At 51.0% G+C, this 16,162-nt stretch overlaps 1 protein-coding gene across 1 annotated transcript in view; it reads left to right on the top strand.

Annotated features, from left to right (window-relative positions):
* Positions 1-993: 993 nt before the first annotated feature.
* DPYSL2 (dihydropyrimidinase like 2) overlaps positions 994-16,162 on the top strand; it is a 41,432-nt gene continuing 26,263 nt past the window's right edge. Inside the window, exons 1-3 of the mRNA XM_084302373.1 lie at positions 994-1,098; positions 3,887-3,975; positions 5,297-5,481. Of these exons, the coding sequence (XP_084158499.1) occupies positions 1,060-1,098; positions 3,887-3,975; positions 5,297-5,481 (313 nt within the window). The 5' untranslated portion in view covers positions 994-1,059. The remainder of the gene's footprint in view (positions 1,099-3,886; positions 3,976-5,296; positions 5,482-16,162) is intronic.

Genomic DNA, 16,162 nt, shown 5'->3' with positions numbered 1-16,162 from the left:
GCACACAAAATACTGAGGGAGCCTTTATCCCCTTTAATCCGTTTTTTTCCCTTTTAGCCCTGTCACAGCCCCCGTGTACCTGAGGCACCCAGCGGTGCCATGAGGGCACCTGCACCCCCTCGGGCACAGCCCAGGCCCCTCCATCCCCTAAAAATCCTCAAAATTTGTCTCCGTGCCTCCAAGAGGGGACCTGGGCTGGGCGCGCTGCGCCTTCTAGACTAGGCGGGGCCGCCGCGAAGCGAAAAATCGGGGTTTTATTTTTATTTTTTATTTTTTTTCCCTTCCAGCCAGCGCCCAGCAGGGCGGGGCGGCACAAAGAAGATGGAGGGCAGCGCCCTCGTTGCCGCCGGGGCTCCTCACAGCCCCTCAACCGGCACCGAGCCGCAGGTGCTCGGCCCCACCGGGACCCCCCCCCGGACCCCCCTAAGCCCCTCACACGATCGCGCCCCCCCCTCAGCCCCCTGAGGGGCGCCGCAGCCCCCTCAGTGAGGGTGTGGGGGGGGGGGAGGCTCCCCCCCGCATCCCCTCCTCGCTCGGCCCCTCCCCTCCCGTAACCCCCCCCTCATTTGCATCCCCGCCGGGCCCGCAGCCAATCGCGCCCCGAGCTGCGCGGCCCCGACGGGGAGGGGAGGGGGGGGAGAGAGAGGAGGAGGCGGCGCATGCGCACTGCCGCCCGCCGCCGGCGCTCGCCCCCTCCCTGCGCGGCCGGGGCTGGGGCTGAGGGAAGAAAGGGCTGAGGCGAGCCCAGGGGCGGCCGCTGCTCCCCGTGCTGCCGCCTGCTCCCTTTTTCTTAGGATTCCCTTGAATTCAGGGACCGTTCGTTCTCATCTTTTTTTTTTTTTTTTTTAATTTAGATTTATTTTTTATTTCTTAATCGCGTTTTCCTTTCTTCCTGAGGAGGGGAGGTCGGGGCAGCGTTCGCAGCGCGGCAGACAATAGCGCCGCAGCAGCCTCCCCCCCCCCCCCCCTCCCTCCGGCTCCACCAACAGCGCCAAAAAAAAAAAAAAAATCTCTATAGATCCAGATATCTATAAATAAAATAAAAATCAAGAGGCCGAGATGTCGTACCAGGGGAAGAAGAACATCCCGCGGATCACGGTGAGCGGGGGCCCCGGGTGGGAGGGGGGGGCAGGACCCGGGACCCCCCCTCAGGCGGGGCTGGAGCCCCTCAGGGCGAGCCCAGAGGGGTCCCCCCCAAGGGCCGGGCTCTCTTTTTCCACCCCCAGAAGCTTTTTGGAGGCTCACCCCACAGCCCCCATCCATGGGGAGCGGGGAAGGAGCCCTATTTATCCCCCCCCCTCCCCGATTTCCTTTGCCTGGCTGCAGATTTAGGGCAGGGAGCGCGGATCCCAGGGCGCTAACTTCGCCTTACGTAAGGCTCGATAATATTCCTTTCTAACGGGCTGCTCCAGCCTTTCGTGTTGTGTTTTTTTTTTTTTTTTTTTTTTTTTCTGACAGAGTTTTCATCGCTGGCACCCCACGGACACACCCAGGCGAATCCTCCTGCCTCCGGCACAGCAGCCAGCTCCCAGACAGGGCTCACCAGCCTGACACCCGTGTAGGGGGGCTCGGGGCTGCCCTAAACAGCCTGTGGGGAGCGCGGTGATGACCGCAGCATCCTCCTTTTTTAGGGGAAAAGCCAGTTTTGCTCTAAGAGTCTAATGGCAGAGGCTAGAAAGATGCCCGTGCTTAAACAGTGCTGGAGGTTGCTGCCGAAGCGCTGCTGGGGGCCAGCAGGCTGACGCATTTTGCTCGTGACCGAATGCTCTGATTTATGTTACGTGAACCCGCTGCAGCCATAAGGATAGGGGACGGGAAAAAAAATCAGATCCCGGCTTTATTTGCTGCCGTATAAGCCCCAAATTTGTCCGCCGAGGCTGATGCTTGAAGGCGGCGGCTAATCTGCCTTGAGCCATCTTGTGCCTACATCGATGCGTACAAATTGACTGCATCGATGGAGCTGAATTCAGCAGCAGGCCCCTGCACGGTGCCGAGCTGCCTCTGCTTTTGTCTCAGAGGTGGCTGAAGCGAGCAGCAGGATCCGCACTCCTTGCAGAGCCTTCGTGCAGCTGCAGCAGGAGACCTGTTTACCAGCCGAAGCGTTCAGAGCATCCTTAAAGCAGTCCGGGGGCATTTTTGCTCATCATGATGTATAAATGTCTCTCTCTATATATTATTTTCTCTTCCCTAATGGATGCTCAGTGCTTTAGGACTTGCTGTCAGTGGCAGTAACCAATTCCAATAGCAGCCACCCTTTTTAATAGCACAAGGAGCCTGCACTAGAGGTGGGCATAAATACTGCAGTGTTTCTGGAAACGGTAAACATGTAGGGCAGTCCTGCTGTAGCGTCTGGCATTGAAAGACGAGCGGGTGTTTCACGCCCTGAGTTAATTCATTCAGGCTTATTGACATTCATGGCAGATCCGAAATTGAAATCTTGCGTTTTTGCTTTGTTTTTGAAATCGGTGGCGTTATTCGTGGAAGCTCTCCATTGCAGCAGTAGGAGGAAGGAGAAAAAAAAAAAGGGAGGGGTGGAAGGAGAGGCATTTAATGTCTCGTAGGTCTTTAGTGGTTATATAAAAGATGGATATAAAGGTATAAATTGGTAACTGATGCAATTTGTGTAGCCCTCTTGGTGTTCAGAGCCATGTCAGCTGAACATCTGCTGCTCCAGCTCTTCGGTGTTCTTATAAGCTCTTTGGGAAAAAGCTTGGTTCTTTTATTCTGTTTGACCACTGGAGTCCCGATTGAAAATGAGGGCTCTGAACACCCCTGTCACTGTCATTTGCTGTAGGTTCGAGGCACCCCCAAGTTCAAGTCCTTCCTTTTTTTCCCCCTTATTGAAGTCAGCTTTTGGTTTCATCAGCCTTCCCCTGGGCTGTGCTGGTGTAGCTTTGTCTTGTTGCAAAGACGCTTTGGGAGGGGGAGAGACGATCGGAGTAGCAGCACAGAAATCGGGGTCGAGGTGTGGATTAAATGGAGCGCTGCCTCTGCGTGGTTTGGTTTCAATATGTGCCTGTGTGATGTAGGGAGTGAAGGAACCAGAAGAGCACAGCCCAGCTTCTGTCTTTCATCCCTGAGCAGAGCTCTGCGGAGGGTGTTTCGCTCTTGTTTATGGCTACTGCAAGGAAGAGAAATTTGGTTTTGACCTAAAATAGCCGCAAAGGCGTGATGCGACCTGGGCTGCGATACAAAGCGCGTTGTCTGATAGCTGCCTTGTTATAATTACCTTTCTGTTCCTGCCAAACTGCCTCCTAATTGGAGGGCGTTTTCATAACACGGGCTTTAAAATCCTTCCCTTGAAGTGAATTTGCTAATGCGCGCTTAATTTTCATCTGATTGTGCAGCAGTGATCTGGAGGGGCAGTAAAAGTATCCGCTGAATTGAAACAGCGCAAAGTTGGACAAAATGAGTTTGTTTGTGTTGTGTAACCCCTGGCAACAGACTTTTGGTCCATTTCCCTGACAGCAGTTGACTCATAGCTGTCCAAGTCATGGCCCCAGTGTGTGGGTGCATGCAAGAAACTCTGCATACGACCAAGGCGGAGAAAACAGGCGCGTGGCTATTATGAATAGCCACGAATATCCTTTAATGCTTTTGCTGCAGGTGATGGCGTGTGCTGTCTTTGCAGGCTGCTGGAACCCACCGCCTTTTCCGTTCAGACATTTTTTTTTTTTGGATCATCGGCGTGATGAAAGGACTTGCAGATGAAATAAAATATTTTATCTTTCCAGTTGAAAGTGCAGCAATTGACTGGTGTTTTGACATGCGCTTCTGAATAATGCAGAGCTTGTTTCTGTCTCTACTTTTATCTCTGAAGTGACACTGCAGACTGTCAGCTTCCTCACAGAGTAATTATGTATTGTTGTGTGCTTCTTTGTTGCAGAGCGATCGTCTTCTGATCAAAGGTGGTAAAATAGTTAATGACGACCAGTCCTTCTATGCCGACATTTACATGGAAGATGGGTTGATAAAGTAAGTGAAGTGTGATACCACGGTGTGATCGGAAACGTACTGCACATTAGCAAGGAATAATTTACTCTGTGTGCCATATTAGGCTGCAAAGAAAAGTATTTCACACACGTGCTGGCGTTTGATGGAGGAACTTGAAAAACAAGGTGTTGAATTAAAAAAAACAAATGGCCCCAAACCCCGTTGCTGTTAAAGCCCAAGTGGAAGGAGGTGCTTAAACGTGCTTAATTTTAGCTGTGCGACTAGCCCCATGCTGGGATGACACACATGTTTGAAGTTATCTGAGTGTTGTAACATTTTACCAAGTTATGACTTCAGATATTTTGAATCCAGAGGTCAGTACCCTGACACATATAACGCTGTTTTAGGGCGGGAGGCTGGACTCAGGTGACCTCTTGAGGTCTCTTGCAGAGCTGTTTTCTGCAATTCCATGATACAAGGATCAATCCCCAATCCCTTAAAGTTAATAAGGATCCTGTTGTTTTAAAGGAGAAGGTTCAGACCTCTTTCCAGTACGCTTCTGTGTTTTCAGTCCTGAAACATGCATTTCTGGCACATTAAATATATTACAGATATCTTTGGAAAATTACTCTTAGGAAAAAATGGACGAGCCAGAGGTTACAAACAAGGAATTTTCCTGCTCTGGCTAAGACTGAGCACATGTGCTTTGTTAATCAAGGTTAAAAGTTAGAGGAGCCAGCCAAAGACAGCTAATTAATTGCGATGTGTCATCCACTATTGCAGTTTTAAAAACAAATCTGTGTGAAGAGCTGGACTGGAGAGGGCTTTGGGGGTCCCATCAGGAATCTGGTAACTGGTGTCTGCATGGGTTCATATTTGTGCAGAGACCACAGAGTATTTATACATGGAAGGGAAGCAGATGATATAGAGGCAAAAATTCTTTGTGTGTTCTCAAAACAACGCTCTGCTAGATAGCAGCACAGTGCTCAACATCAAGTGCTCAACTGCCACTTGGCAACCCCAGTCCAGTCCCAGCAAAGCTGCTTTTGTTGTGTTTGGTGCAGCGATGGGTTCTGCCCAGTCCCTTCTCCTCTCCATCTGCCAGCGTGGCTCCTTCCTTGCCTTCTTCTTAAGGCTAACATTCCCCCTAGGTCCTGAAGCATTTGCACACTTTGCTCGCAATTATGCAGCTGCTTCCAGGGGAAGAATAACATGTTATCAACTGTGTATGCTGATCCTGTACATCGCTTTATATGGAAAAAGAAAACACCCAAGGTTAAGCAGCACGAGGGGGTGTGTTTACAGACAGCGTGCCTCATCTCTCGTTTGTGTCTGACTTGCTGTTTGGAACCTGTTTACCCAGGCAAATAGGAGAGAATCTGATTGTGCCAGGAGGGGTGAAAACTATCGAAGCCCATGGCAGGATGGTGATTCCCGGAGGGATTGACGTTCACACCCGCTTCCAGATGCCGGAACAGGGGATGACATCTGCTGATGACTTCTTCCAAGGGACCAAGGCTGCGCTGGCTGGGGGCACCACCATGATCAGTAAGCTGGCTGCTGCTCTCTTCCAAAAATGCTTTCTTTTTCTCTAGTAGCAAGAGAGAAACTGGGCTGTACAAGTGGCAGCAGGTTCCAGCAGTGGGGATTTCTGATGTCTGGTCAGCTTGCTGAGAAAAGCTTGTGTAGGGGTGGGAAAAGGGATGGAAACCCCGGGGTTTCTGTGCCTTGCAGCTGTCAGTCATTTCACTCTCGTCCTCCCTGTTGGCAGGATTTATTTTGGTCCTTGTGTGACTTTGCCGCTTTCTCCGTAGGTCTGCTCCTACTGAACCCAGTGTGACTTTGACCTCTGGCTCCAGTATGAGCAGCAGGTTCTCCACGCCCCTGTGCCTCAGTTCCCTTTCTCCGCGATGCCTGAGACTCCAGGAGGCTTGAGCTCTTTCACCTGTAAGTTGCTGCACATACAGAGAGGGGAAGGACAGCTACTCCACCTTGGGCTGTCTGAGGATGGAGAGGTGCCCACTGTGCAGTAGCCACAGCAGCTGGATGCCAGTGGCCTGTACGATACATCTTTGAAAAGTGGGCCACTTATTTAAAGATTCACACAGGCCCAATCGCGTGTATGCAGCTTTGGCACCAGGAGTTCTTAATAATAAATGAGCGTTGTTCCTTTTTCTGCTCATATCCTCTTTTGGAGGAAGAAAGAATTGGGAAGTGAAAATGTCTCAAAATAAAAACCCAGACAAACTGACTTTCCTGCTGATGGCAGGATCAGACACCCCTGGTGTTCCCCTCTGGCTCCAAAACGTCTCATAAATGACTTCCCAGCTAGCTGGCACCACTCACCTTGGCTACAGGTGCTTGAATTGTCAGAGCCAGGACCTCAAAACTCTGTAAGTGAATCGCTGTTATCCTGCTTTGAGTTGGAGATTAAAAAATGAAATAATAATTGGGAACAAAAAACTCTCTGTTCCAGTGCTGCTGATCACATCTAAGCTGCACCACGGCGCCCTGCAGTCTGTTGCTGCATGGGGCAGTCGAGGATAAAGGTGTAGTGTGGCGCAGTATCTGAACATCTGGCGTTCCTTGGCGTACTGTGAGGTGCTGCCATTTCACAGGAGGGGGGCTGAGGTACAGAGGAATGAAAGAACGTGGTTCTGAATAAGTCCTGGAGTCTCTTGTCCAGGCCAGGTTTGTAAAGAGATCTTAGGCACAGCTGGGGATCAGCTGAACTCTCCTTGGTTCAAACCCAGCAGCTTATGAGCTCAAACATCCTCATCAGGAGAATGTCGGGAGCTCTCCTTGATCTCTGGCCTTGTGGCTGGACTCAGGTTAACGTGGGGCTTGGGAGGGGGAGCCAGGGGTCCAAGCACAGCCACCCTAGTTCAGAAACGGATCTTTTTCTGGGCCTGGACTTTACAAAGAGGTGTCTGGCCTGTGAACTTGGTCCTGAAATAACCTGGGGAATTATTTTTTGTAGTGCTATCAGTTTGGAGTATGAAGTTTGAGTGTGACGATAACCTCACCCACACAGAACGTAAACTGGAAACGTAGCTGTGGATATTCTCAGTGTGCACACTGTTTGCCTCAGTTACTCAGATACCCAGTTTGCCTCTAAATCTTTGCTGTCAATTGAAGTTAATAACAGCGAAACAACGTTTTCTTTTCAGCTTCAGTCCGTTGACTTTGTTTCATTGGTTGTTGGTACATTATCCGTACACCTGGTTCACGTTGTCCACTTGCATCACCATTTTGTGCTTCTCTGTTAAGCTGAATTAGATCAAAATCACATTCTCTGTCATCTGCATCTAGGCTTTTAACAGCATTATTTCCCCTGGGGCACTTTTAAAAACATTTTAAGCAGAAATGGCTTAGGCCAGGTTTTCTAAAGCAGCCCTTCCCTTTGGTTGCCCAGTTTCACTTGTGCAAAGCCCTCATACTTCAGAAGTGTTTAAACCTCTGTGTATGTTGTCTTTATGACTGCAGGATCTGAATTATCTCACTAGTGGTGTTCAGAACACATCTCGGAGGTAGGAAATCGAAGGAATCCTCCATCTTATAACTCCTCCTTATTTTACAGCCCCATGTAAACGGCCCCATGTAGGTTATGTGGTTTGCCTGTGGCTAAATTGGAAAATGGTGCTCCTGTTGTCCCCACCACCCTTTCCACTCTGCCATTCTGCCTTTCTGTCTCAGATTAGGACCCCAAACTGCACAGTCACCTCTGAGCATCAAATGGCTTCCTGGTGCCTAGCAGTGTTCAGGGCACCGTTCCTGGTGGGCAGGTACCAGCGACTGGAACCGACTGTAGGAAAGTGGGTTAAATAATCCAGCTAGACTTCAAAGCTTTGCAGACTGCTCTGTGTCAGCTCAGCTGTGCTCTCCGTGGGGAAATTACACCGCTTGCAGAAATGGCTTTCCACAAGGGAGCGAGCAGAGCTGCCCACGTGAACGTCTTCTCGGTGGGTGGCCGTTGGTTGCTCCCGAAGCAGGTGGGAGTCGTGGTCGATTCCAGCATTTATTCTGTTCTGGTAAATGGGGCAGCGTTTAGCGAACTGAATTCGTAGCATCACAAGCAAATTGCAGCCTGAAAATGGTGCGAGCTTGGTGTGCATTTTAAATGCTGTGCTGGGACTTCTCCACAGAGACTGCTCCTCGTGGAAGTGTGTGGAGCTGCGTGCCTCCATCCGTCAGGCTTTTTTGGAAGAGCTAGCCCGTGGATGTGGGCTTTGTGGGAAAAACGCCACAATTCTTCTTTTGTGTTTCAAGCAAACTTCATATTATCAATTTACAAACACCTTTGCTCCGTACGTTTTTCTCTTTTATGTGTAGCCTTCATTTTGGGCAGGAGAACAGGTTAATTGGCCTCACGGTTCAATTTGTTTCACATTTTCACACAGGAGGGCACTTTAAGGCCGTTCACAGCCTCCATCGTAGGGAAATACTTGTTTTCTGTGCGTTTTTCCAGCGAAATTAAAGCAAGAATCTTGGATAGGTTTCTGCTGGTTGTTGGTTTCATAAAAGCTGTGGGTGAAATCCTGGCTTCAGCAAAGTAAGGGAGAGTTTTGTCACCGACCTCAGCAGTGCTAGGAATTCGCCCTGCGTGTCTGCTGTGCTTTCACTGAACTCCTTGCAGCTCAGACCAAATTCCATGTTGTCCCTTTAATTCACAGGTCGAGCACATCCAGGGGAAGCGCACAGGAGCTCGAGGATGTAACCTATTGTTTCCAAGCCCTGTTCCCTTTTACTTCCGTTCCCCTTTAATGCAAATTCAGTGCTCCAACATCCGAGGTAGGAGAATTGGATTCTCACTCAGTGTCAAAACGGAGCAGCCCCGTTTTCTGTGCGGGACCAGTGGAGGTTTATCCAGATCTGGAATGAGGGTCAGTGGTTAGCAGTGGTGTGCCCTGAGTGAGCCCTTTTCTGCCCTACAGCACATCAGTTCTGCAGGGCTCTCAGCCCTTTTTCTGTTGCTTCTCTCAGAAGTTAGGGCTGATTTTTTTTTCTAGCTTCTCGTTCCGTGGACGCCATCTGAGCAGGAATTCCAGCTATGATCCTTCTGTCTCTGCCCTCCTCAGTGCCAGAGGCACATAGCAAGGCTCCAGCCGACTTAGCTAATGCATGAAAAATAAAGCTGGGGGTGCTGTGCAGAGCTGCGAGGTGAAATGTGGTGCTGCCATGCGATTGTTCTTCCAAAAAGGTAATTGGCACGATCCTGTTCCTGCCTTCAAATGCTGTTGTTGTGGGCATGTCAGCAGAGGGTGGACAGCACCCTGTGTGTCCTAGGAGAATACTTCTTTGGATTCTTGCCCTTTTGAAATGTCAGAATGCGGCGTTTGGGCGTTGCGCTGAGGATTCCAGGATGATCTGCAGAAGGCTTTGCAAGAGGGGGATGCGTTAGGTGGGCTGTGCCTCATTCGGGGTAGCTTCCCCAAGATCCCCTCTGTTCTGCGGAAAAACAGTCCTTCTGGAGTTTTGAGCCTGAAGTTGGCCTTTCAAGGAGGTTTCTCAGCCATGGAGCCTCTGGAGCCACAGTTTTATTGGGCTAAAGGAGGCATTTTTGAGCCCCCTTCGTCCCAGCTTGAGGCAGGTGGTGCCTTAGGACATCAAACATTTCCTGGAGCTATTAGAGAAGAAAGATACCGCAGTTAAGAGCAGGGTGGTCTCAAAGTCCTCTGATCGTTCAGCTGCTTATTAGCTGTGATGGGCGAAATCCCCTTCAGCACCAGTGGTAAAACTCCCCCTGACTTCAGCAGAGGCAGGATTTCCCCTCTCTGCTTCTAGCCCTTCGCAGAGGACGCAGCTAAGCTGTGTGTATTTATTGGCGCGCTGATCCTCCAGCCTGGTTAATGTCCCAGCGAGGACGGCGTCTGCTTGGGCCAGCTCCCACCCACATTTCAGCCCCCCCCGTCCCACCGACTGTGCTTTTCCCTGGGTATCCGCCGTCCCTGAGTGAAGCTGCTTGCTGACATCGCCTGTGTTGACTCAGTCGACCGCTGTTATAATCACAGAGAGAAATTACAGTGCGAAGAAATTCCAGCTCGTTTTGGCTCGGCGACTTGGAAGCCAGCTGCCTTTTGAACTCGCCTCGCAGTTACCCTAATAACACGGGGAACGTGCACCGGGGATGGGAGCTTTGTGTCAGAACACGAAGGGGAGCTTCACGTGGACGGCACTCTGCTTCCTAGGGCTTTCCCCTGCTCTTAAAGAGAGGGCTCACGTGCAGGGTGTGGGGGTTTCAGGGCTGTTGGGTGCTCAGCTCCGCCCCATGCCTAAGCCAGCTGACGTGGGGGCTCCTAGGTTATCACCACCTCAGCTTTCAGCTTTTAGCAGCTTGTCTTCCCAGTCTAGCTCAGTTCCTCACATCTCAGTTTTTGAACTGAATGCCACTTGGGAGAACGGAGCCACCCCAAATGAGATCAGAGCCTAAAACTGCAATAGGGTGAGTGCGGAGGAGGGCTCGGGAAAGGGCCAGGCAGCTTGGCATGGGCTATTTCCACCACCAGCGAAGAGTGGATCATCTCCTACCCCCCCGGCTGCTGCTCCTTTGCTACCAGGATTGGTCCCAACGTGATAGAGAGCAGGAATCTGCCCGGTGGCCAGAGGGAGGACAGAAGCAGAGACCCGGAGGGAGGAGACGCAGCAGCGGCCATGCAGTAATTGGTGGCCGAGCTGGAAGCACAAACCGAGTGTTTTGAGTCAAAGGGCAGCGACCACAGGGCTGCAGTGGCTCACCAAGTCTCTGCGGCTGTGCGAGCATGGCACCACGTTTTTCTGCAGAGATCTGACTCGGTTTTGTTGCTTTTTGCACCCTGGCAGCAGAGATAAAAGAGGAACTGTGCAGCAGGGAACCAGCACTTGGGGTACGCAGAGCTGCGGCGTACAGCTTGCCTCGCTTTCCAGCAGCTGGCAGCGGTTCTGCTGCAGCAAAGAAACATCCAATTCTCTAGAAATCTAATGAAAACGTCCTCTAGCTTGTACCTCGGTGATTTATACGGGCAGAGGGCTCCTTGAAGGCTGTTATTAAGATAATGACATTACCACACAGGAGCACAAAGTCCCTCTGGCCCTTTCTCTCCTCTCCCCAGCTCCCCTTGGTGCCTTTTATACCCATGCAGTGCTCAGCCTCTGCACCGGTTCATGCTAAATCTCGTTTGCTTCACTGACTCCCAGCTTCCTGCCGTCCTGTTTGCTGCTTTCATGCACAGCAGGCGTCAAATCACGGGTGAGAAAGTCCACCAGAAATGGGGGTGGGACTCCCCCATCGCCAGCTGCGCTTCTCAAGCTTTAAACCATCCCCGTGCTGTTTCCTTGCTGCTGGATGGGATCGCATCTCTTGCGATGGGGCTTCCAAAGGGGTCTTGTTGGAAGCAAACGAAGGGAATCTGCCAAGCCCTTGATGTCTCCTGCCAGCTAGCATGGTAGGAAACAGCTGTGAAGTCCTCAGCATACTTGTGGGGATTTCTTTTCTATTTTTTTTGTCTCCTTTGGGCTGCAGTGACAGTTTGTTGTGTCTTTGCCACTGAGGGAGTGGGCTCCTGTGAGGAGCAGCTGAGGACCTGAGGAGCTGTGGAGCTTTTCCTGAGGTTGTGCAGTGTCTGCGGTGTGGCAGTGGTGTTAACCTGTCACATCTTCAGCCTAAGGGCTCTGCGTGCTGCCTGGGCTGTCATCCTTTCCTAGAGCTGAACGGTGAAATCAGCAATCTTGGGCCTGGAAAATGGTCCTGGGGAGCCACTGCCATTCAGCACAGCTTGCCTTTAAGGAGATTTCCACAATTTTCCCATCTTCTGCCTTCCCCAGAGCTGCCCTGTGCCCTTGCCTCTTTGGAAACACCGATTTGGAGCCCAGGGCCCTGGCACCACTTCTCTTTTGCCCCATTGTGCCCTGGACCCTGTCGCAGCAAGAGGAAGGAACTGACCTCGATTTTTCCATCCATCCGAAGCGAGGGATTTGGCACTGGCTCAGGAGAAGTAACCAGTGGTGTCTGTTTATGCACTAGCACTTAATCCCTCTTATTCCATATCCTGCGTGGAGCAGGGTTTATGTTCTCTCCTTTGAAGAGCTGCTTTTCAACGCTTCCCTTCCCTTCATGTACCCAGTGCTGCGAGTCCCATGCCTTATGGAGGACACTCGGGGCGAAAACCCGATGGGAATCACTTGATAGTGCGTTGTCTGTGCTGCCAAGCTTGAGCTGGATCCTCAGCTGGCCTAAACAGATCACTGCTGTCTGGCCAGAACAGCTGGGAGCCGTAAGCAGGATGCTGTTGAACCGCGTGCTGCATGCACACAGAAGCTTTGCCCCCCAAATTCTGCAGGCTAGGTGAAGGCTGGAGGAAAGGAGCAGGAGGCCAGTGCTGGCTCGGAGCAGCTGGGACCGCAGCTGGTTGGCTTCACGAGGAGCTGCAGCGACTTCACGGGCATCTTTCCAGGGCCTTTGTGGGATGTGGGTCCTTTAACCGCAGTAGAGAAAGGGGAAAAAAAGTCTCCAGACCCAGGAGTCTTCCACCACCGCTGTCCCTTACCCAGGATCTTAATGGAAAAGGCAGAGGTGACACTTGGTGAGGTGCAGGTGTACGAGTTGGATCCTCTGGCTGCTGCAGACTGAACGGCAGGCCGTTAATTCTGGCAGCTAATTTTCTTTTTTTAAGTAACTTCATTTGCTGTCTGAGACAGGTTTCCAGGGCATGTGTTAGATCTTGCTAGATAACCTGGCTTAATCACCTTCAAGTTGAGACAAGGTCTTGAAAGAAGCAGCAGGAAATGGTGCCTCCAGCTCTTTTCTTGGCAGGGTTCTCTCTGCCTGGATTTTTCCCCTCCTCCCAGCGTTCAGTCCCTTGGCTTTTACCTTTCTGTGAGCTTGACTCAGCAGAAATCCTTGTCAGACAGGAACTTTTCACTTTCCACGGTGGGAATTAGCTTTGCCTGTCAAGAGAAGGCAGCAAGTGATGCCTGGAAGAAACGAGGGCTCCGACTAAATGTGCCGTGGCTCACTTGGGGCGGATTCAGCCGAGCGCTCTCAGTGCAGTGGAGCTGGATGCCTCGGGCCAGCAGAGCCTTTTTCCCTCTTTCCCTCTGCCACTCGCCTTCAGTTCATCGATGCCGCCCGTTCCTTTGAAACAGGCTCTTTGTAATCTTCCTGGTGAGAAGGAGAAATGTGGAAGGAATACAGATGAGCTCCTCCCGTCTGGCCTACTTGAATCATGCTTTCAGATCACCAGTTATTACCAGCTTGGGGCCGTGCCTGCTGCTTTGCACGACCCTAACTCCCATGGCAGCCCTGTGCATCTGTAAGGAATGTGGGACGGGCACATCGGAGTTACAGCTTCTGGTGAGACTTTTTCTTCCCTTGACACACCCCAGGGAGCGTTGGCACTCGCTCTGTGACAATATTTAATTTCTCTGTGCTAGCTGTCCATGACAGCAGATAGTTTTGTCACCGAGGGGTTATAAGCTTTAATTCGAGTTCACCTAGACACATTAAAAGTCCACAGAGGTTATTTTTACCGTGAGCTCAGTGTGGGAGTGCTGGGTGCCACCTAGCAGTGAGTCCCCGTCCTCCTGGCTGCCATCAGTGCAGGTGCAGACCCTGCAGTGCACGATGCACAGCTCTCGGTGCAGGCAGAATGTGAATTAAAGGGTAAAACCTGCAGGAGGAGGAGACGAGGCGAGCCCTTTAGGCTTCCCGGATCCCCAAAGCCTGTTTAAGCAATAGGAAGGAGCACCAGACTTTACCATGCAAATGTGAACGGGGAAATCTCTCATGGTGAATTTGCAAAGCCCATCAAGCAGGGCCGTGCTTTTGGAAGTTCCCCTTCCTGGCCGCTTCTGGGGCAGATTTTCACCAGCTTGCTTTGTTCCTGGAAGCACTCACATATGTGCAGCGTGTGTATTTTTGGAAGCTGGGGGCTCGGGGGTGTTTTACATATGAATGAAATCCCTGGCACGGCCCGCAGGCACCGGGAGCTGGTGAAGGAGTTCCTTGAGGCTGATCCCGTATTATTACCCAGCGCCGCTTTTGTGCAAAGGGGGAAAGTTCCCAAAGCACTGCACAGCAAGAGGTGGTGTAACCCGACAGAGCTTCAAAATCATAGCAGAGCATGGCAGCTGGGGGTTCTTCCCAGCTCAGCACACAGGAACCGGTTTGTCTCTTCCCAACAGAGTTTTATTTCTTTCAGATCTGATTTTTCAGGATTGGTACCAGCGTCCAAAGAGAGGAGTTCAGCTTCTGATGGGGTACGAACTGCTTTTCAGACTGATGTACAGAAACTCTTTATGCTCCATGAGCTAGAATAGTTTTGTGAGCCGTTGTAGGACAGCCGTAGCTGGAGAAAACCCCAGATGTGTGCGATGTTCTTACACGAAGCAGAATTTGGTCGTGGTACCAGGACCAGCATTGGCTTCTGCTGCTTGGTTGGACCCTTTGCAATGCAAACACCCCGTGAAAGGGGAAATGGCAGCTGTATGGAAATGAGGCACACCGAGCTGCCCCACAGCATGGATCCAGGGCAGCTTGGGCTCTAGCTCAGTCTGGCTTTCCTGATTGTGGCTGAAAGTTGAGGTGTTGGCTGTAAGAGTTGCCTGCAAAGGCTTGGTGGGGCTGTTTTAGACCCGAGGGAAGGAAATGGATTTCTGGGGGCTGTCCCCCACATTTCTCTCTTTAAGGCTGATCAAACCAGTGCCTCCTACAGGTTAGTACTGCAGCAATCTCAGCAGCGAGTTTACAGATGGCCAGAGCAGGGGTGTTTGGAAAATGGGTGAGTGCAGCGTGACCGTGCTGCTCGATCTCTGTCCCATGAGAGGTTTGTTAGAGAGGGAGTTTGGTTGTACCTCTGCACAGGGATGTTTGGGCCTCGCTCAGACCTCGCTTTCTTGCCTGTAGCAGTTTGACAGCTACCAAGGTGAGTGGTGTAACTGGGAGCAGATTGTTCGATTCTTACCAGAAGTGGAAGTGGTGGGATGGAGGTTGATGAAAACCTCTTCCTCCAAGCCTGATGTCACTTGGTCAGAGCCAGGGGCAGAGGAAGGCTCCTTTGGTTCTTGTCCAGCAAGGGGAGGTGTTTGTATGGCAAATGCACAGGGGGAGAGGACAGGTTCACCAAGCAGAACATATTTTTTTTCCCCTCATTTCTCCCATAAACTGTTTAAAAAAAGAAAAAGCATAGAATAGGAACTCCTTGCATGTTGTTTTATTTATTTCTTTTTGAGGAAAATAAAAATCTGTTGTCCTGAACGCATGAAACCCTCTCAAAACCATCACAGATTTCCACTGCAAGAGTTCTGGTTCTGCAGTTGTGTTCCTCTTCGTCTCCAGTGCCCCCCTGAGACAACCACGGGCAGCAAAATGCAGCCGAGAGGCCAAAATCTGCTCTTAGTGACGGTGATGCAAAACCAGAATTGTTCCAGCTCCCCAGCTGGTGGAAAAAGCCTGGCGGGCAGGGGAGCTCCGCTGACCTGAGAGGGACAGAACTGCCTTGCGGCGCCTGATCTTTTGTCCTCTTCTTTCTGATCGGACTTCTGCCCCTTGGCTGCTGCCGCAGTTGTGTTTTGCCTTGAAACCCATGGCTACAGGCAGCAGTTTGCTCAGTCCCATCCCCTAAAGCTTCACGGGCCAATTTCTAGGGAAGTCTTTGAAGTCCTGCACATCTTTTTCGCGAGCTTGAAGCGTGCAGTATGCCTGAAAGAAAGAGCAAGGCTTGTAATCACTCGAGTATCCCTGTGGAACTTGGCTCCCCTCCTCCTTTACCATGGTGACCCCCCGAGATACAAACCTAGCCTGGATCTACAAGAAACCTGCACTGGAAAGAAATGAAGCCTTTTTTTTTTTTTGATCTGATCTAACTACATGGTCATTCCAACTGCTGGAGAGGGTTATTAATTCTTGTTTGGACATGCAGCTTCCTATTCTTTCAATTTGGGTCCAAAAGCCATGAAATTATTAATCATATTTTGGATCTCATCGGACAGCTAAAAAGACGAGGGAAATGTCTGCATGACATCAGTGAGGGAATAACAGAGCATTGCAGTCTGCAAATGTAATCAGCGCGGCGCAGATCCATCCCATTCTTCTGAGGCTGCTCCAGGTTCTGATTTTCTCTGCATGGAGCCTAATAAAGTGGATCCGAACTGACAGAAAACAACATGTGATGTCATTCAGCCTGCCTTTTCCTCCAGTGCTTTGGCAGACGTGCACAAGCAAACGGTCTCCGTGCAGTTGTGTTAGCATGGGGAA

The sequence above is a fragment of the Netta rufina genome (assembly GCF_964035555.1).
Source record: "Netta rufina genome assembly, chromosome: 27".
Taxonomy (NCBI): Eukaryota; Metazoa; Chordata; class Aves; order Anseriformes; family Anatidae; genus Netta; species Netta rufina.
The sequence above is the reverse complement of the archived record's forward strand: the minus strand, read 5'-3'. Positions and strand labels throughout refer to the sequence as shown.